Source organism: Puma concolor, chromosome B2 (genome assembly GCF_028749965.1).
Source record: "Puma concolor isolate L17-30 chromosome B2, mPumCon1.1.hap2, whole genome shotgun sequence".
Lineage (NCBI taxonomy): Eukaryota > Metazoa > Chordata > Mammalia > Carnivora > Felidae > Puma > Puma concolor.
In genome coordinates this window covers 41160373-41181699 of record NC_141671.1, presented here as the reverse complement: position 1 = coordinate 41181699, position 21327 = coordinate 41160373, and the positions used below count along the sequence as shown (strand labels likewise).

Here is a 21327-nt window from a genome sequence, read left to right as displayed (position 1 = left end):
GAGAGAGACAGAGCATGAACGGGGGAGGGGCAGAGAGAGAGGGAGACACAGAATCGGAAACAGGCTCCAGGCTCTGAGCCATCAGCCCAGAGCCTGACGCGGGGCTCGAACTCACGGACCGCGAGATCGTGACCTGGCTGAAGTCGGACGCTTAACCGACTGCGCTACCCAGGCGCCCCGCACCTTCTCTTTTTGATGGTCTTATCTTTGCTTGTAACTTTTTTTTTATTTTAAATTTTTAAAGTTTATTTATGAGACAGAATGCAAGCATGAGCTGGGGAGGGGCAGAGAGAGAGGGAGACACAGAATCCAAAGCAGGCTCCAGACTCCCAGCTGTCAGCACAGAGCTGGATGCAGGGCTCGAACTCATGAACCCTGAGATCATGACCTGAGCCTAAGTCGGTCGCTTAACTGAGCCACCCAGGCGCCCTTTAACTTTTTTAATTGTGAGCTACATCTAACATAAAAGTTACCATTGCATTGGCAATTGGTTACCATTGCATCACTGGCATTAAGTAACTTTTTCTTTCAACCAATCCTAGTGTGCGGAAAAGTTGCGGGAAGAGTAGGAAGAACTCTCTAGAGCCTCCGCCCAGATTCCCGCATTTTGCCAATTGCTCCCTCCATCCTTGATGTAGACACATTGTTTCTTCCTGAACCATCCAAGAGTAAGCTGAGACATTGTGTCCCTCCGCTCCTAAATACTTTAGCCTGTGTAGCCTAAGAGCAGACATTTTCTGCACAACTACCAAATTCAGGAATTTAATATTGATATGATACTATTGCCTAATGCATGTTTATATTGTTATTGCCAATCCTCTCGATAATGTTCTTCAGGGCACACACTCCCCATCCCCACCCCAGGATCCAATCAGGATCACACACTGCACAGAGGTGTCACCCGCAAGCCCTCTTCTTAAGGAGGCTTTTCCTCGGTTCTCACATCGGGGAATTCAGCGCCCACGGAGGTGGATGCTGTCTACACCTGTGCATTTATTTGCACACTGAAACAGGGCACCATCCAAGCTGGGGCACTCAATGCCAGCTGCCTGGGTCTTCCTGGGGAGAAAAGGGAGCTCACCTCCTGGGTCTGTTTTTCTAGGATGAAAGTTAACATGGGTTTGTATTTGCCTCTCCTGGACACGCACGGCTGAGTGAGCCTCTGGGGCTATGTGGGCGTGAGTGGGAAGGGGCAGGGCCAGCTGGGGCTTGGAGCTGCTGGATGGAGATGAGGTTGAAGTCAGGCACGTGCCCTAGGGTGGTGAACAGTGAAGGGCCATGGCACCTGGAACGGTGCAGTGAGATGGTGGGCGTGTCCTGGGACCCCCATGTCGGTGGGAGCAGGGGGACCTGAAAAGCCAGACCTCTGCCCGCACGGCTGTTTCCAAGGCTGCTCATGAGACAGGCTTTCATCCTCTGGTCTTGGGAGTCTAATGCATTTCCAGAGTCCCTGAAGATCGAAGGGTAGGGTGGGCAGTACTATCTCTGGCCCATGAAGTCCGCCCATCCCCCTCTTCTACGCACAATCATACTTAAGCACCTGGCGTGACCCAGGAGGCGTTTCAAGGATTCCAGAAATATTTGATTGTTCACAATTTGTTCACGTTTGTGGGAGAGGAGGATTGGAAGACATAGCCCTTCAACTAACCCCGGCTTCCTGGGTTAGGAATATTATCTCATTTGATCCTCAGAATGCCCTGCAAAGGAGGAAATATCTCCATTTTATAAGCAAAGAACATGGGTGATCTATAGAAAAGGTAAGTCGGGAGGCCTAGGTTTGCACCCTGGGTCTGTTAAGGGACTGGAGATAACATAGGTAAAGCTCCTAGTGCTGGCACACCGTGGGTGCAAAAATGATGGTTGGATATTGCCGTCGCCACTGCTCGGCCAAGGTCACACCCCTGGCAAAATTCAGAGCACAAATGGACTCTCGGGCTTTCTATGCCGAGTCCCCATGTCTTTTTATTTTTCAATTATATTCAAAAGAGTAAACAGAAGTCTCAACCATGGCTTTTGAAGGTCTGGCCCCCACCTCATCAAAATCAGAGGGTACATCCTTGGTGAAGGTTAGTAGACAATCGGTGGGGTGTGTGTGTGTGTGTGTGTGTGTGTGTGTGTGTGTGTGTGTGTTGCATCTCAGAAGGTCTTAGGAGACACTCCTTGGATGGGCTGGCCCCCGCCCCTGCCCCCGGTTCGGATCACTGGGTTTGAGAGATGTGAAAACAGGTGTGTGGCCGTGTGAATCAAGTAGAGGCAGAAAATTACCAAGAGGCAGACAAGAGATGACGGCTCAAGGTTATTTCAGCTTCAGAATTCTTTGAGAATGAGATGAGTTGTTTGTGGCCCCCAGATGGCCAAAGGGTAATTCTGAGATTGCCCTTTGTAACCCAGGTTCTCATGGATATTTTCAAAACATCTTTCTTGAATCTCCTGTCTTAGATCTGAAGCTATGAGGTCATTAAGCCCAGAGAGTTAGCACCATTGGCTCATCAGTGAGTAACGACTTGGCTTACTAAGTGTCCAGCTTTGGGGGATTCACATTGGTCACATAGGTCCCTGGGCTCCAAGGTCAACCTCACCTCACCTCACGAGAGAGCAAACAAAAATCTTCCTTTGAGGGGCTTGGCTGTAGGTTGCTCCGAACAGCATCAGGTCAGTGAGGGCTCCTGGTGGTAACGTTTGCTGGGCTCACATTTAATGGCCTTTCACTACACGCCAGGAGCAGAGTGCTTTTTGTGTGTTGTGTCATTGATCCTCCCATCTGCCCTGGAATAGGTAAATTCTATTTTTATCACTACCTCATAGGGAAACTGAGGCACAGAGAGCTTAAGCAGTTGGCACAGTCCTACAGCTAGTTGGTGGCAGATCTGGAATTCAAATCCAGACAGTCTAGCTCCAAAGCCAGTTCCCTTAGCCCCTTTCACCTCTGCCATCCAATCGGAGGCGCTCAGCTAATCCTTGAAGAATGAGAGATTTTAGAGAAACAAAATACCGAGGGATGGGAGCACCACAGACCTGGGGTTGGTAGTGCTAGTTGTGTGACTATAGACAACTTAGGAAATACTTCTGAGCCTCCGTGTCCTCATCTGGTAAATGGGCATAGCGTCTTCTTCATAGAGTAGTGTGGTGGAGATAACGTGTTTCGAGCATGGAGCGAAGGGGTATTATTGTTAGAAATGGAGGGTGGGAGGAGGGGCACAGCCTGACCAAGCATTCGGGATGAACATGAACTCATGTGCGGTTTGGAAGGACGGTGGAGAGGGAGGTGTCCAAGCTAGAATGTGAGATGGGTGTAACAGGTGAGTGGTACGTAAAAGCTGGGGCTGGGAAGTGCAAGGCCAGGTTGTTGAGGGCCTTGGAAACTACCGTAAAATGCTACACAGCTCTCCAAGGCACAGGTGTGTGGACTTTGTCGATGTATGGAAATGTGTGTTTGGGGGAAAAAAAATAGAACATAAAATAGTATGTTCTAACCGACAGTTGTGCACACACATTGCGGTCTGTTAGGCTTAAGATCAGAAGGGCATCTGCAGCACTATAAATATTCCAGTTCACCACTTTTAATTAATTTAGTTTCCTGGAAATACCTAATGAAAACCAAGAGTGAACAGGAGGCCAGGCTGAGGAATTTGGCTTTTAGCTTGTGGATGTGCCTGGGCGCAAGGCAGATTCGTTTGTTTTGTTTTGTTTTGTTTTAATTGAGATAGAATTCATAGACAGTCGATTCTCATTATTTGCTGATTCTGTATTTGCGAATTCGCCGACTCACTAAAATGTATTTGTAGCCCCCAAAGCACTACTCAAGACACTTTGGACATGTGCACGGCTGTGAAAAATTGGAGTCACCTGATGCGCATGGTCCCGGCTGAGATCAAACGAGACATTTTGCCTTCTAGCTTCAGCTCTCATACTGTAAATAAGTGTCCTTTGTTCTTTAGTGCCATATTTTTCATACTTCTTTGTTTTTTGTTGGTGATTTCACTATTTAAAATGGCCCCCAAGCATAGCGCCCATGTGCTAACATTCCTAAGTGTAAGAAGGCTGTGATGTGCCTTACAGAGAAAATATGTATGTTAGATAAGCTTTGTTCAGGCTTGAGTTATACTGCTGTTGGCCCTGAGTTCAATACCAATGAGTCAACCAAACATTAAATAAGGTGTCTTTAAACAGAAACACACATAAAATAAAGTTATGTATTGACCGGTTGATGAAAATGCTGTGATGGAAGTTTGCAGGAAACTAATCTGTTTCCCTTGGGACACTGATTCTGCATTTTCTTTCTTTCTTTCTTTCTTTCTTTCTTTCTTTCTTTCTTTCTTTCTTTCTTTCTAAATTAATTTATTTTTGAAAGAGAGAGAACACAGGTGGGGGGAGCGAGGGCAGAGAGAGAGGGAGACCCAGAATCCGAAGCAGGATCCAGGCTCTGAGATGTCAGCACAGAGCCCGACGCGGGGCTTGAACCCACAAGCTGTGAGATCCTGACCTGAGCTGAAGTCTGACGCTTAACTGACAGAGCCACCCAGGTGCCCCAGATTTGGCGTTTTCTAATTCAGTGTCTGAAGCAACTTTAGGAACCATAATTTGTGCAAATAACAAGACTCACCTGTACATAAGATTCACCCTTTTAGATTTTTTTTTTCAACGTTTTTTATTTATTTTTGGGACAGAGAGAGACACAGCATGAACAGGGGAGGGGCAGAGAGAGAGGGAGACCTAGAATCAGAAACAGGCTCCAGGCTCCGAGCCATCAGCCCAGAGCCTGATGCGGGGCTCGAACTCACAGACCGCGAGATCGTGACCTGGCTGAAGTCGGACGCTTAACCGACTGCGCCTCCCAGGTGCCCCAAGATTCACCCTTTTAAATGAGCCCTTTTATATTTTAGTATATTCACAAGGCTATGCAGCCATCACCATCACTGCTGATTTTCGAGCAGTAAAATGACCTCCGAGAGCAGCAAGTTAAGAATTATTTATTTTGTCTGTCTTTCCCCGTTCCCTGATCTCTCTGCCCTCTTTCAGAATGCCCAGGAGAACCATGGACTGGCTGTGCCCACTCCCTCTGTCCCAGGAGACTTTGCAGACAAAGAAGTGACGGGTAAGAGGACTGTGGGTTTGGGGCTTCTCCCATCTTTCTTTCCTCCTTTGGCCCAAGCATCTGGCCCACCCCAGCTGGTGATAAAGCCGGAGTCCCCAGGCCTCTTGGCTGCTGGCTGCAGCCAGTGGGGGTTGAGCAGAGCCAAGGCTGGCTAAGGCCAATTCCAGTGGGGGGAGGATGGTGAGGGCCAACACCAGAGCAGGGTCAAGGGAAGCAGGAAGTGGTGGAAAGAACCCGGAGTCAGACCCACCTGGCTTTCAATCCCAGCCTTCCTACAGATGAGCTTTGTTCCCTTTGGGCAAGTCATTTAACCCCTCGCACGTCTGTGTCTGCAAATGAGCCATGGCAAACCTAAATCCAGTTCTGGAGGAGGCAGTGACGTATTGGATGGGACTTTGGTCACTTCTTGTCACACTGAGGCTCAAAACCCACCAATGACTTCCCATGACACTCAAAGCAGAGGTTCTTGCCAGGACTTCCCGAATCTGGCCTCACCTGGCCTCATCGCCTGCTTTCTCTCCCGGTCTCATGCTGCTCCCGCCAACCCGGTATCCTTGTTGCCCTTCAGCACCTGCACATTTCCACACCGGGGTCTCTGCACTGCGGTTCCCTCTGCCTCGGCTGCTGTTCCCCTGTACACGTGTACAGCTCCCTCCTGCCCGCACGCCCTCTGTGCTCAGATGCCAGCTTCTCAGTGAGGTCTCCTCTGACCACGCTATTCAAAGTGTCACCCCAGCACCCCTGGGCTGTCCCCACATATCACTCATCATCTGATGTGTGGCAACAATTTATGGATGTATTATGTTCATTGTTTGTCTCATTGTCCCATTAAAATGTAAGCTTCAGGGGCGCCTGGGTGGCTCAGCCAGTTAAGTGGCCGACTTCAGCTCAGATCATGATCTCACGGTTCGTGAGTTCGAGCCCCACAGCGTGGAGCCTGCTTGGTATTCTCTCTCTCCCTGTCTCTCTCTGCCCCTCCCCTGCTTACACACTCTCTCTCAAAATAAATAAACAAACTTTATATATTAAAAGAGAAATAGTAAGCTCCAGCAGGGCCAGTATTTTGACTATTTTTGTTTTGTTTGCACTGCTGTCTCGCAGCTCCTACCGCTTGGGTGCTTAATGAATGTCAGTTTTTCCTCCTCCCCACTCTCGTTTTGTCTTGAAGTCAGACAGCTGGGAGCAGCCCTTCAGAGCTTCACATTCCCCGGGCTTGTGCTACGAAGTGAGAGGAGGGAGGCAGAGGACAGGCCACCTAAGAGAGAAGTAAGCAGGCCTGTTGGTGGCCTGCAGACTCGGGGTGTTGGGGGTGGGGAAGGGCTGGGAACCGGGTCCAAGAAGGGAGGGGTGTGAGCCGCTGGGGCCAGAGGTTCTCAGCATCTGTCTAGTGCCCGCGGCTGTCAGGCCACCTTCTTTCCACATACCCCCATCCCACCCCGCAGGCCAGACTCTGTCCCAGGAGCTCTCTGTGAGGCGGAGAGCTGGCTTCTAGGTAGACTCGGGATCTTTGGAAAGCAGGGGTTCCATGTTTTCCATGGAAAGACCATATTCCCTCCTATGAGGGAAAGACCATGTTCCCTCCTATGAGTCTTTCACCCAAAACTTTCTACTGAGAACGTCTCCAGGCCCCTGACCCACGACTTCCCGTCTTCCTCCCACTTGTCCTGTCTTACAACCTAAACAGTTAGGTGCAGGTGGTTAGTAATCCGAGGAGTTGCCATTCATAAGGTGCCTACTATGGGCCTAGCACCATGGTAAGCCCTTTACGTCTTTTTACATGAATCCTCTGGTTAATCCTCCCAACAGCTTTACGTGGTAAGCGTTCACATTATGCCCATTTTACAGATGATGAGACTGAGGCTCGGCAAGGTTAGCTGGCGTGTCCAGGGTCACACATCTGGTTAAGCAGTAGGGCTGGGATTTGAACCCTGGCCTTTCTGGCTGTGTATCAGCCAAGGCCCCCGTGAGAAACGGATGGCATACTCAAAGAGGATAACCAAAGGGTTTAACGAAGGGATGATATGCAAGGAGGGGGGCAGCATTCGGGGACTGGAGTGGGTGGTGACACAAGCCCCAGAGGCCGAGGGAGCAGTGGGGAGCTACTCCTGTATCTTTGAGCTGTGGGACGGGGCTAACCTGCCAGGAAGGCAGCCTTTGGCGACGTGGCCCGTCAAGAAGGGAGGGTGGGGGGATCGATGCCCTGGCCTCTCTGTGCCCACCCTCTGATCTGCCAGCAGCTCCCATCGGCTGAACCCACCTGGAGCCAGAGGATAAGGGAGCCCCCGGGCCAGAGCAGGGCAGGGGAGAGTGAAACAAACGGAGAATACTCAGTGCAGGCTCCCGAGGAGGCCGAGCGCAGGATAGGCAGGGGGCCCCTCCCTGGAAAGGAGAGGCTCACTCCCAGGACAGCTCAGGACCTCATGGCCTCCCGGCCTCCCTCTTCTTTTGCTTTTCCCTTCTTTCAGGTACCAGCTCACTCGTCAACGGCAACCTGCGCCTGTACAGCTCTGTGGGTGACCTAAGGCCGGGGCACTATGGGCAGGACCCACTCATCCCTCCCCCTCCCCCAGGCCCGGCCCCGGGGCCACCCCCAGGCTTTTCACAGCTTCGGGAGGAATCCCCCCCACCTCCACCTTCCATGGCTCCCCCACCACCTCCCCTGCTGCTGGAACCCCCACCCCCACCCACCACGGCCCCACCTCCGCCCCCAGTATTGGGGGCCCAAGCCCCCCTATCCACCCTTTCCTCCCCATCCACACCCACCCCTCCTGACTTCATTCCTCCTGCCCCACCCTTGGCCTCTCTAGCCCCACCTCCACCCCTTTTGCCGGCCCCAGCACCCCCAGCATCTCTTCATACGACGGGGACTCGCTTCTTTCCCCCTGGGGGTGTCACCAAGTGGAAATCAGAGGTAGCGCTGAACGGCAGGCAGCCGGAGACCCCCAGAACCAGCCCCCCCCAGAGCCCAGCTGAGCCAAAGGGGAGCCTTCTGAGGCCTAAGCCAGAACCCCACCTCACTTTCCCCCGCTCATTCAAGGTGCCTCCCCCAACCCCAGTCAGGACTTCGTCCATCCCAACTCAGGAAGCACAGGGGACGCCTCCAGAGGAGGAAGGGGCCACCAAGAAAGCTCCCAATCGACTCCCACTGCCTCCCAGCTTCCACATCCGCCCCGCGTCCCAGGCCTATCCGGACAGGGCCCCTGAGCCTGACTGCCCAGGGGAGCTCAGACCTGCAGCACCAGCCAGCCCCAGGCTGGGCCAGTCCCAGTCCCAGTCCCAGACTAAGGAATGTACCGAGACTCCTCCGCCAGCCCCTCCCCTGCCCCCTCCTGCACCCCCACTCCCTCCCCCAGCACCGCCACTTCCCCCAGCTGCCCCTCCTTTGCCCACTGCTGAGAAGGCAGCCCCTCCACCTTCTAGGTTTACAAAAAACCCCAAATCCAGCCCCCCAGCCCCCAACCCCAAACCTAACCCCCCCAGTCCGGAGGACACAGCGTCTTCAGCGCCTGTGGACTGGCGGGATCCCAGCCAGATGGAAAAGCTGCGGAGTGAGCTGGCAGCCTATCTCTGTGGCTCCAGGAGGGAGGACCGATTTGTCAGCCACAGGGCAGGCCCAACAGCGGCTTCGCAGGAAAAGGAGGGCAAGGTGGGCCCCAGCCTCCCAGAGAAAGAGGCTCCCCCCAGCCTGCCAGAGAAGGAGATCCTCTCAAGTGTTCCCGAGAAGAGTCCCTCCAGCCTGCCAGAGAAGGTGGCTGCCACCAGCCTGCCCCTCCCCCCTGTGGACTACATCTCCCAAGACCCCCCAGCTCCCAGTGTCCGGCAGATCCGGAGCGAGCTGGAGGCCCGGCTCTCCTCATCAGCAGAGAAGGAAGCCAAGCCCAGCATAGGGTCTCTGCCGCCCAAGCCTCGGCTAGAAGCGGGAAGAATCTTTGAACATAGGACGGATAATGGCGAATTCTCTAAGCCTGTGGCCAGGAATCTGCCGCCTCCAGCCACCACCCCTCTGCCAACCACACCACTACAGTCCAAGGCCACATCTGTGCCGGCCGCACCACCTAAGCCCACACCTGGACCGGCCACACCACCCAAGGTCACGCCTGCACCAGCCACACCACCCAAGGTCACACCTGCACCGGCCACACCACCCAAGGTCACGCCTGCACCGGCCACACCACCCAAGGTCACGCCTGCACCGGCCACACCGCCCAAGGTCACGCCTGCACCGGCCACACCGCCCAAGGTCACGCCTGCACCGGCCACACCGCCCAAGGTCACGCTGGGGCCAGCCACACCATCTAAGGCTGTGCCTGAGCCAGCCACACCATCTGCAGCCACAACTGTACCCACCACATCATCCGACCTGACAGCAGAGAAGAAACTGGTCCCCGCTGGGCAGTGGGAGAAGCCAACCCCCCAGGAACTTACAGTGGCCCCCCAGACAGAGGCAGAAGGGCACCCCTCAGAGGCCAGTAAGCCTCCTGCACTGGGAGCCCTCTCATCTCCAGCCCTCCCACCAAAGAGATCCCTGGGCGGCGAAGGGGTAGCATTTCTCTACAAGCCCCATCGCAGCCAGGAAAGCCCCAGCCAAGAGGCTGCTGTGGCAGTGGGCGCGCTGGCCACAGGGTCAGCGGGAGGGTCACGGGAGCCCGTGGAGGTGAAGGAGCCCCAGGGGCTGCCAGCTAAACCCCCAACCTCAGCCCCGCCTGCCGATGAACTGCTCAGGCACCCGGTGACCGGGGAGGTGGTGCAGCCCGGCTCCCCCATGGCTCTGCTCCTTGCGGCCAGGCAGAGGGCACAGAAGGGAAGGCCGGGAGGGGCCGCCCTGGGCCGGTCCTCCCTGCCAGGGAGTCTCCGGGGCCACGGCAGCCAGCCCCAAGCAGGCTCTGACAGCATCTTCCACAAGGAGGGCCAGCCCAACTCCTTCACTGTGGTCCCCAAGTCACCCAAGGAGGCTGAGAAGGACCCCCAGCCGGCCTCCTCAGCACAGCCTACGGTACCCAGGCAGTGGAAGCCCCAGCACCCCGGGGACCCAGAGGGCACTGAGCCAAACCACAGACAACACAACGGGACAAAGGCGGGGGCAAAGCCGGCGTTCTCCATCCTCCCCCAGGGCCGCCTGCTGCCCAAATCCTTCTCGTCCCCCCCTTCTCCTTCCTGCAAGAGGGAAGAGGAGGAGGACGACGACGACGAGGGGGAGTTCTGCTTTGAGGTCATCCCGCCGCCGCCAGAGTTCAGCAACGACCCGGAGCCCCCCGCCCCGGCCCTCCGGTATCTGGGGCGCCGGGGATCCCCTCCCCGGAACAACTTCTTAGATTTGGGGCAGCCCTTGGCGCCTCGGGGCTTCTCGCGCTTTCCAGCCGGGGCGCACCACGCCGGGGCCGGGGGCCTGGAGCGCTTCGCCGCCGGCGGGGGCCGGTCGCTCATCAAGAAGCGCTTGTACGTCGGGGAGCCCCAGCGCAGCCCCGGGCAGCCCCGCGGCGGCACCGCCCGCAGCCTGAGTTCCCCCAACTGCTTCGGGCCGCCGCCTGGGGGCCCGGAAATGCGGCGCGTCAACTCGGCGGGCCGCGCGCCCACCGGCGGCCTGCACGCGCCGAGGCTGTCCATGGAGGGCGCAGCCCGCGGGGAGGCCAAGTTCAAGGCGCCCGGCAGAGACTACGGCTTCTCCCCTGCGGCCGGCAGGTGAGTTGGGAGTGGGGCGAAGGACGGACCTGGGGTGGGAAGCCAGGTGAGGGAAGGGTCCGCCCGCGAGCCACAGAGAAGCCCACCAGGCCACGGCCACCCGTCCCGCGACATTGGGTTGTCTCCTCTCTGGTTCTCTGGACAGAGAAAGGAACACGAGGAGCACTTTACCTGGAAAGGGTTTCCCTGACCTGCGTCCTTGTTTCCCACCATCTCACTTGTTCTCTCTTTCCCCATCCTCCTGCTTTCCCCACCAGCTGGCTCCCCCTCTTCTGCTTCCTCTTTCCCATCCCCCAGAGGCTCAGGGCTTCAAGCTAAGAGTGGTGTGGGTGGAGACCTGAGTGGTCCTTGGCTGTGGGGATTTCCCAGCCGCACAGAGAAGGATCCAGACTCAGGCTAGGAGTGAAGAGTTCTGAATACAAGGGCATTAGGCAAGTACTCTGTGGCCAGCCAAGCCTAGACAGGAGGAGGAGCCCTGTGTCTGTTGAATCAATACTGCTGGACTAGGGTCCCACCCTGTCCACCGGGGCTTGTGTGGGCAGATACCATAGCACTGAGCCATATCTTTTCCTCTCGCGCCCGGAAGGAGATGGGAGGGCTGTTGGTTAACCAGCTGCAGATATTAACCTCACCTCTCTCCTGCTCCCCGTCCCCAGGTCTCCCCACGGAACCCCCCACTATGGAAGCCCCATCAATACATTCACCGTGAGGCCTGGGACCCGCCATCCTATCTCCTATGCCTACTCGGGGAACCACCGGAAAGCCCCATCCTGAGCCCAGGGTGTTCTCAGCTCTACTCCAAGGGGTCAGACCTGGGCACTTGTTTTTTGCGGGGGTGGGAGGGACGCAGCAGGTGTTAGGCGGCCTGACTTAAACATGCAGGAGTCTTTGTTACCCGAACACAGACGGAGGACGAGTGAGGAGCCGTGGGAAGATGCACAGTGGGTTTCTGTTTCCCAAAGCACTGGCGTGGCTGTGGACTGTCTGCACATGGGGATGGGAGGGGGAAGGAGGGAGGAGAGGAGGAACCTTTAAGGGCCTGGAGCCCGAGTTTCCGCTATCTGGTACTGTTTGCTTTAGCACGACTTAAAGCAGTTTTACCAGCGTGGACTCCTGAGCAGGTCCTGAAAGCAAGGGGTGGGGCACTAGGTCTGAATGGGAATCCATCCCAATGGCTGTGATTGTCTGTCCAGTGCTCCCAGAGGGCTGAGGCCCAGCTCCATCTGGGTAGGGGTGTGGGGCACTACACGTTGAGCTCTTTAGCCTCCGCCGGCCCACCATTTGTCACCCCAAGAGGTGATTCCTAGGTTCCTAGCATAGAAGCCACATTGCGGTGGGACCAGGAATGTGCACATACAACCTGTGGAGCAGGTACTGGAACAGAGGTCTTTGCATTGGCCAAGGGTGGGGATAGCGGGGTGGATGGTTCATTTTCCCTGGCTCTGGCCCTTAGCCACAGGGAAGCCTAGAGAGAGAGAAGGAAGACTTGGCAAGTACAGGATGGGAGACAGAGGATTAAGTCTTGTTTTCCTACGCAGACCCAGGCAGCCGTGATTTGGGGGATTGGGCCCAAGGAGCCAGAAGACCTGGGAGCTGGACACCAAGGCCTAACCTAGGCAGAACCCATTTGGGATTTGGAGGGGGCATCCTACCCAACCACCCCTCCCAATCCCAACACTACAGGTCCCCAATATTATTGGGCTTCAAAATGCATAGCGAAGATGCTGAAAGATGGGGAGTGGGAGGCGGCAGAGATGGGCAGGCCCAGACCCGAATTCTTGGGACCAGTCAAGGCAGGCTGCCTCGGTAAGGAGGAATGGGAGGGAGTGGCCAGCCTCAGAGAAGCAGGCCGGTAGGACAGCCAGGAAGCAGCACCCTGTGGGGGCACAGTGTTGGACCTTTAGGACTTGAGGTCACTAGCCAAGATACAGGTTGTGGGGACAGCAGGAGAGCCACTTCAGGGAAGGACAGCAGGCACCCCGATGGCACAGGATCTGGTTACCTGTGTTCAAGAAGCGAACCCCTCCCCAGACCAGCACTGGCCCTCTATGTATGTATGTGTTTTCCCTGTACAATGTTTTATAAAAGAGTTCACTAATTTATCTGCTGTGTAAGGTTTGAAGGGTGAGGCATGGGCTCCCAGCTGTATGTTGCTCTGGAGTAGGAGGGGAAGGACTGGCTGTCACTTGGCTTGGGAAATAAACAGGCCAGTGTGGACTGGTCTCAGCTCTGTGGCTGTGGATTGATGACTGGGAGCTACCTCAGTGTGATGAGAGGTTGGGAGAGCTCTGCTGGGGAAGCCTGAGCACGGGGGGGGGGGGGGGGGGGGGGGGCGCCTGACCGGGTGAGCCATTTTGCGGGGCCCACGCTTTCTCTTCTGAGCCCTAGGTTCTCTCTCAAAAGCCTTCAAGGGGAAGAAGCAGGGTTACAGTCTGGTGATAACAAACTGTGCCCTTGAGCAAGTCTCTTGGACTCTCTGAACCTCAGTCTCTTCTTCTGTGTAATGGGCATGATGATAACGCGGACCTAACAAGGCTGCTGCGAAGATCAGAGACAGTCGTGCGCCCGTTAACGAGTATTTGAGTGACTCTTGGTGGCAGACGCTGTGCTTAGCGTGGATATACATGACTCCTGCTCACGGCAAGTCTGGTGGAGGAGGGAGGGGCTAAAAAGAACACCCAGAAGCATCACACGTTGTAATAAGCGGTGGGAGGAAAAGGGACAGGGTGCGTGAGAATAACCAGAGGGCAGGGAGAGAGGAGTGGATCTACTTTAACCCGGTGGTCAGGGAAGGCCTCTTGAGGTGGTGACATTTATGCCAATTTGGGCAAAACACCCAGCAAGTGTCTGGCGGTCAGTGGTTGCTCAGTAAATTGCATTTTTGGCTCATGACTCCCTTACGTTTGTGTGGGCCCTTCCACAGTTTCCCGTAAAGCTTTGACCTGGTACCTAAAGCTTTTCCAGAAAACAGAACCAGAGTCGTCATCTCGAGACAGTGTCCGAGAGAGAGTTGTGTTTCCTCCTCTGTCTGAGTCCTCTGTGGCAGGTGGGGGGCAGGGGAGACCAGGAGGGGTCTCCCAGGCCTCCCCTATCCTGGGGCTTCCTCCTCCTCCTGTCCTTTGGCCGTGAGGCCCTCATCCTGGTAACACAGAGGACAGGGGCCCCCACTCCCAGTAGGACTTAGGGCTCTGCCTCTAGCTGCTCACCCCTCCCTGATCTTCCTAACTTTTCTCTCCCCTCACCTGACATGGGAGGGGCAGAGGGGAGTCGTGGAGGGGCCCTGGTCTCCCACCTACGGCACTCCCTCTGACAAGCTGTGTGACCATGGGTCTCAGCTAACTCATGTGAAAAACGACAGGGACAGACTTGTGCTGCGTGTGGGTCTTAGACTTTGTAGGGACCCAGACTTCTTTACTCTTTATTTTTTTTAAAGAGAGAGAGTGTGAGCAGGGGAGGGGCAGAGGGAGGGGAGAGAGACTCTCAGGCAGGCTCCATGCTCAGCGCGAGCCCAATGCAGGGCTTGATCCCACAACTGCAAGATCACTACCTGAGCCCTCCCACATGAAGAGTCGGACGCTCGGGGTGCTTGGGTGGCTCAGTCAGTTAAGTGTCCGACTTCGGCTCAGGTCATGATCTTGTGGTTCACGAGTTCGAGCCCCGCGTCGGGCTCTGTGCTGACAGCTCGGAGCCTGGAGCCTGCTTCCAAATCTGTGTCTCCCTCTCTCTCTGACCCTCCCCCCATTCATGCTCTGTCTCTCTCTGTCTCAAAAATAAATAAATGTTAAAAAAAAAAAAAAAAAAAAAAAAGAGTCGGACGCTCAACACATTGAACCACCCGGGTGCCCTGGGACCCAGACCTCTTCAAAAAGCTGCTGATGGGAAAGAGAAGAAAATAGAAATAAAATAAAAAGCTGCTGAGAGCTATGGATCCTCACCCCAGAGAGACGCTCCCCACATGCATTTTTACCCGTTATTTCAGGCAGTCCCCAGATGCCCTCCAAATAGGGCTCCACAAATTTCACTCCTGAAAACTCCTGATGTAGCAGCGGTCACGGAAACCAGCAACACTTGACCTTGACAGTTTGAAAAGTTCTTTCATTCTCTGTTTATTCACAATCCTCTGAAACGCATTGGCCTTGTTGCGCTCCTAATTCCATTGCATCGATGAGAAAATTAAGGCTCCAAGAAGAAAAGTGAGTTGCTCAGAATAGCCCGCCGGAGTCCAAACTGCAAACTTCATTACAGCCGCCTCCCTTCCGGCTGTATCCACTCACCGCTCCTCCCTCGCCCCATCATGCCACGACCCCAAACCTATGTCTTTCTAGCAGAGCAGGGGGTGGGAGGGCCTGGGGAGGGAACAGTGACTCTGGTGCCAGAAAAGGTTAATTGGCGTGGGTGGCACGGGTGTTCCTGGATCAGGTTGGCCACACCTTGGTTTCTGGAACCTCCCAGCGGCTCCTTGGGTGTGGCCCGAGCCCCAGTGGCCAGAACCCCACCTCTCCTGAGAGGCCCTGCCCAGCCCGGAGCAGCAGCAGGGAGGCTGTGCTGGGAGTCTGGGGCCTGCCGTCAGCAGAGCATGAAAGCTCTATCCTCTGCGATGCAGTACAGCTCTCCCCAGGGCCCCACTTCCTTACGGGGAAAGGCTTCTCCCCCCGGGGGAAGCTGTAGGACAGAGGTGACTTGGGACCGCTGGGTGCAGGAGAGAGGCCACCCCAGTGCTGGCCTGTCAGGCAGAACTGCCCCTGCCTGCTCACCCCACCTGCCTACCCACCCCCCAGCAGCCGGTGGCCACTTTCATCTCCGCAGCTCAAAGGCAATGCTGGCGTCCCATCATTAGCTGTTCAGGACGGGCGGCCACTGATACGAGGCAGAGAACCCGGGCCTCCTCGTTCCAAAGCCCCAGGGATGGCTGGCTAGCTGCTGCAGACCTGGTGTTGGGGCCTCTGGGGATATTTTTAGCCAGGAAGGAGAGAGAAGGTGCACTTCTGGGAGAGGGGTAGAGACCAAGAGAATGCATTACGAATGCTCGCTCATTTCCGTGAAGAATCCCATGCTCCCCTGCCAATTCCCAGAGGCCCAAGAAGCTTCCTTAACGTTTGGCACAGAGGAGCCACTCCCCCTTGCCCTCCTGGAGAACCGTTCTCTCTCTGAGCTTCTTACGGGCTTCTCTGTCTTCAGGCTGGCCTCCTTCCTCCACCCAGATGTCTCAGCACCCTGACCTTGGCCTCCAGTCTGCCTTGTCTATAGTGTTCTTCTTCAGAAGACTGAGCCGCTCTGCACGATGTTTCCCACATGAAATTGCCCCCGCGGACATTTCCATGTGGATGCCTGGCCTGCCATTCCAATTCGGCCTTTCCAAAAGGGATTATTTTTCCCTTCCTTCCTTCTCACACAATCGTGAGACCAGAGCAGCCAGGCCCATGGCCCCGCTATCCCTAAATCCTGATTCCGGCCTTGCTGCTTCTCTTCGCTCTTCGGCTTCCTCAGGCTGACTCCAGATTCAATCAGAGCTCCCGCAGGAAGCCCCTCGCAGCCCTGCGCTGCTCAGAGATGCCTCCCTCCGCTGTTCTGCACCCACTTCCCTTGGCTGGCTCTTTCTCATCCTCCAGGCTCAACTCAGACATCCCTCGCCCCCTAGGCCACATCGGCTCCTCCTAAAGGCTCCCGGGGCACCCTGGTCCCTTCCCGTTGGCATTACTCGCTCCTCATCTCCCTCCCCCTGCAGCTGGCAAGCTTCAAAATGCAAGGACTGCCGGCCTTATTCAGCACGGTATTGTTGAACGAATACATGTGACTAATCAAGTTCTGTCAAGCACTCTTTAAGTTCCTTGAGGGCAAAGGCCAGGTCTCCCATGGACTAGTGACCACATAACTGTCTTGTTTCTAGATGTGTGTAACCTGGCCTAATGCTGAGGTTCTCGGGTGGCACAAAGTTATGGTTTTAGAGATGGCTTGGGTTTCAAAGGTGTCAAGATGCCTTGGAGCAGCTCCTGCCTGATAGGCTGAGGCACCCTGCCCTCTAAGTGGAGACAGGAAGAGGGACGCCTGGGTGGCTTAGTCGGTTGAGTGTCTGATTTCGGCTCAGGTTATGATCTCACGGTTTGTGAGTTCCCGCCCCACACCGGGCTTGCTGCTGTCAGCGCAGAGCCTGCTTCGGATCCTCTGTCCTCCCCACCCCCCTCAAAAATAAATAAACCTTTGGGGAAAAAAAAGAATTCTATAAGTGGAGACAGGAAGAGCTGGGGGTGGGGGGTGGGGGGTGATGCTACCAGGTGAGGCCGTTCTGGTCCTTAAAAAGGGCCAGGATGTCAGGCAGTCCTCTTATCAGGTCAGGGCCCCTGCCCTCCCTGCGAGTGGGCCAGCCTCCCGAAGCTGTCAGCTCCCAGCTATCCAAAGGACTCTCGCTCTGCGTTTACTCGTCTTTTGATTTTCTTTAGTCTCCGGTGATGTTATTTGGACCTGCAGCCTATCCCGCCCATGTATCAGGGACCAAGGGCAAAGGTTCTGCCCAACTTGTGCCAGAGAATGAGAAGGAACAGCACCTGTTGGCCGGCCCTCCCCACCGGGAGAGCCCTCCCTCAAGAGGAAAGCCTTACAATCGCAGGTCTAGTCTTCCTTCAACAGCCAGCTGCCTGTGCAGGGTAGGAGGGATCTAGGAGCAGAGTGGGGACCCACCAGCCTCACTCTTTTCAGTTTCTTCCACTTCTGCGTTGGCATCCTTACCCCTACCTAGTGCTACTCTGGGAGGTGAGGCACAGCCTGCACTCTCTGCGGGACGCGCCCTACTCATTCTCCAAAACGAGATTCCTTGAGTCGCGTCTTCCGCACACTGAGCCTCCCCGTTCCTTTCACCTTTCCTCACGGCCCAGGTGTATCTCCTGCCACTTCCTGTCATTGTTACGTATTTTCTGAGCTACTCGAAGAAGATTTGGTAGGCCTCGGTGCTCGTTCTCTCTCTCTCCCTCTTTCTGTCTCTTCCCTACTCTGTGATCTTTTCATGTTTGGGCTCAAATACCTAAGGTTAACACAAAACTCAATCGAGTCCATTCAACACTGCTAGGGGGCGCTCTTCAGTACAAGCCAAAGAGCCTGGCAAAAGGCTCACAGTGGAGTTCAGGAGACACACACACACACACACACACACGCCAGGAATATAAAGCAGGAGAATACAAAGTTCTCCCAGCCAGAGAGCTGGGTGGCCAAACAGAGCAGGTGACCACATGGGACACTGTTGGCCTAGCATTGTGGGTGGCCCCTCTTGCTGGCCTATGACCAGGTCATCAAGGCTGCTCTCAGCTCTGTGACCCCAGTGGGAGCACATGGATAAGCGGGGCAGAGGAAAAGTGGCTGCCATTTGTTTGCTTTTCCCTACAGAGTGTTCCGCACCCAAACCCTCCGTGAGGAGTACTGTTATCACCGACTCACACGCTGCTGTTGTCTTTTGGTCACCTCTCTTGGCCATTGAAAGCTGCCCTAGACATTCACTTTAACCCGATTTCTCCAGGGAGCATGGAGGGGCGTGAGGAGAGGACGTCTGTGGAACGGGCCCTGGTGTCCCCCACGGCCTTCCTCGCTCACGCGCGTAGCTCTCAGAGCGCGAAGCTCCGTGCGGCAGATCCTTACGCGTGCACGCCGGCCGTCTGTAACCAGCAGGTGGCGCTGTGCTCACAGGCGCCTGACCTCAAGCCTGGCAGGTGGTCCGAGCTCAGGTTCAGACTGAGCTGAGGTTGATCTGGCTCCTCCTAGGATCCAGGCTCAGAGCTAAGTGCTAGTTGGTGCACCAGTAATTCTCAAACCTGAGCGTGTAAGTCCTGGAGGCTTTGTCAGAACACAGATTCCTAGAACTTGTTCCCAGAGCTCCTGATTCAGTGGGTTTGGGATGGGACCCGAGAATTCACATTTCCAACAAGTTCCCCGGTGGGGCTGCCCGTCCCGATGGCCCAGGGACCACACTTTGAGACCTGCTGCTGTGCAGTATCCCATTTAATCCTCTCTCCCCACTCTGGGTTGACAATACCACTCCCAACATACCAAGGAAGAATCTAAAGTCCCCACAGGCCAAGTGACCTAGCCTTGGTCTCACGGCTGGGGCATCGTGGCCAGGGTGGGCGTGGCCATGCCTCTGGATTCTGCCTGCCCACCCTTGTCCCAGAGGGGCAGTGAAAGATTGCGGGCTTGGGATAGTAGGGTACTGGGAGCGGGCATGGGGCACTATTAGTCTGGGACTAATTCCTCAGATGTCCACAGTGATTTAAAAGCACTTTAGGGGCACCTGGGTGGCTCAGTCTGTTATGCCTCTGACTTCGGCTCTGGTCATGATCTCTCGGTTGGTGAGTTCCAGCCCCAAGTCAGGCTCTGTGCTGACAGCTCTGAACCTGGAGCCTGCTTCAGATTCTGTCTCCCTCTCTCTCTGCCCCTTCTCTGCTCTCTCTCTCACACACACACACACACTCTCTCTCTCTCAAAAATAAACATAAAAATTTTTTTTAAAAACACTTTAGCTTTGGGGCGCCTGCGTGGCTCAGTTGGTTGAGCCTCCAACTTTGGTTCAGGTCATAATCTCCCGGTTGGTGAGTTTGAGCTCTGCTGCCTGTCAGCGCAGAGCCCGCTTGGATCCTCTGTTCCTCTCTCTCTGCCCCTCCCCCGTTTGCGCTCTCTCTTCTCCCTCTCAAAAATAAATAAACATTTTTTTTAAAGCACTTTTGCTTCTATTCAAATTTAGTCTCACAATCCTGGCCAATGTGCACTCTCCCTCATGGAGGTTGTGCTGTGCCGCACCCCACCCCCTTCTGTTTTCAGGACTGAAGTTCACTCATCTGAGTCCCTCCCTGGGGATGGTCCGTTCCACCAGAGAGCTATCTTTGCCCAAGGTCGCACCTGCTCCATGGGGGCAGCTCACATTCACTGATGGAGGCGTCCCACGCACCAACTCAGGACAACTCAGAAGGATCACCCTAGCTCCGGGACTTCTGATGGCCTCTGTCTCGAGCAAGCTCAGACAGCCCCGCTTCTCCCCGCCTTTCCTCCACCCGTGTGCATTCTGAAGGCACGCCCCAATAAACTTCTGCACACAAAAATCTTTGTCTCCCAGGGAACCTGTCCTGCAACGACTCGTCATGTACTGTTCCAAGCATTTACATGTATTGTTTCATGGGAACCTCGCAACAGCCCCAGGAGGTAGGTATGTTTGTTATCCTCAGTTTATGGATGAGAAACAGAGGAACAGAAAGGATAAGTAGCTTGCCCAAGGTCACAGAGCTAGCAAGCCGGCAGGGCTGGGGTTCCTGTGCAATGGTCAGACTCCAGAGCTCCAAAGTATTACATAACACTGTCTTCCAGAACATTCCTGTGGTCTAGCCTCAGGGAAGTTAAACAAAAGAAACAGCTGAAGATACACTCTGATTTGAACAGAGGAAAACCTCTGTTGTCCCCAGTTGTTTTCCGGCAGCCTATTGCTGGTGCCTAAACATACACTGCCTCGGTGCTTAATTTTAGTCCAAGTGTTCTCCTCTGGGGGCAATTTTGCTCCCCAGAGGGCATTTGTCAATGCCTGGACACTTTTGGTTGTCAGACCTGGGGGAACTGTAAGGGCATTTAGTAGATGGAAGTCAGGGATGCTACTCACGTCCTACAACACACAGTGCAGCCCGCCCCCCCACCCCGCCCCAAATCCAGCCCAAAGTGTCAGGTTGAGAAACCCTGCAATCTACGTTAAAGCCTGGTCTCCCAGAAGTCCCAGTGAAACTAGGCCTTGGTCAAGGTGACCAGAGCTACTTGAGTCTGGGGGTTGATAGAGAGTTTGGAGGGCAAACCTCCTACCTTGCAGTCCTTGAAAAACATGTATTATCCCCAGTTAACAGGTGAGGAAACTGGAGCATCAAGAGGGTATATGAGTAGTGAGAAGAGAGGAACACGCTCTTTCCCTCCTTCATAAATTAACCACAGGTCAGCTCAGCAGGCCCAGGTTGGTTCAAGGAAAGATCACAAGGCTACAAGACCCCACGTGATCCACTCATCCTTCACCTTTGACCTTCCTCCTGCCACTCTGTCCCTTACCTCTCCCTGCTGGCCACACTGTACTCCTTAACATGCCAATGCCACTCCTGCCTCAGGGCCTTTGCACTTGCTGTCCCTTCATCACTGAATAGTCTCTTCCAGCCATCTGGTCTCAATCCAAATGTTACCCTCTTGGAGAGGTAAGGCCTCCCCTAACTGCTCCACAAAAGGGCAATAATACCCTGCCTCCTCCTTATTCTCATTACCATGTGTTATTTTTTCCTCAGCACTTATCACTATCTAATGTACAATAGATTTATTTGTTTATCCTCCTCTCCCTTACCTCCGCACTGATTTATTTTATTATTATTATTTTTTTTAATGTTTATTTTGAGATGGAGAGAGAGACACACACACAGAGTGCAAGTGGGGGAAGGGCGGAGAGAGAGGGAGACACAGAATCCAAAGTAGGCTCCAGGCTCTGAGCCGTCAGCACAGAGCCCGATGCGGGGCTTGAACTCAAAAACCGCGAGATCATGACCTGAGCCAAAGTCAGA

The 21327-nt window shown here is 54.9% G+C and overlaps 1 protein-coding gene across 1 annotated transcript in view; it reads left to right on the top strand.

Moving 5' to 3' along the window:
- Positions 1-13016, top strand: part of CB2H6orf132 (chromosome B2 C6orf132 homolog) — a 34553-nt gene extending 21537 nt beyond the window's left edge. Inside the window, exons 3-5 of the mRNA XM_086708385.1 lie at positions 5020-5095; positions 7561-10774; positions 11431-13016. Coding sequence (XP_086564511.1) covers positions 5020-5095; positions 7561-10774; positions 11431-11548 — 3408 coding nt within the window. The 3' untranslated portion in view covers positions 11549-13016. The remainder of the gene's footprint in view (positions 1-5019; positions 5096-7560; positions 10775-11430) is intronic.
- The last annotated feature ends 8311 nt before the right edge of the window (positions 13017-21327 follow it).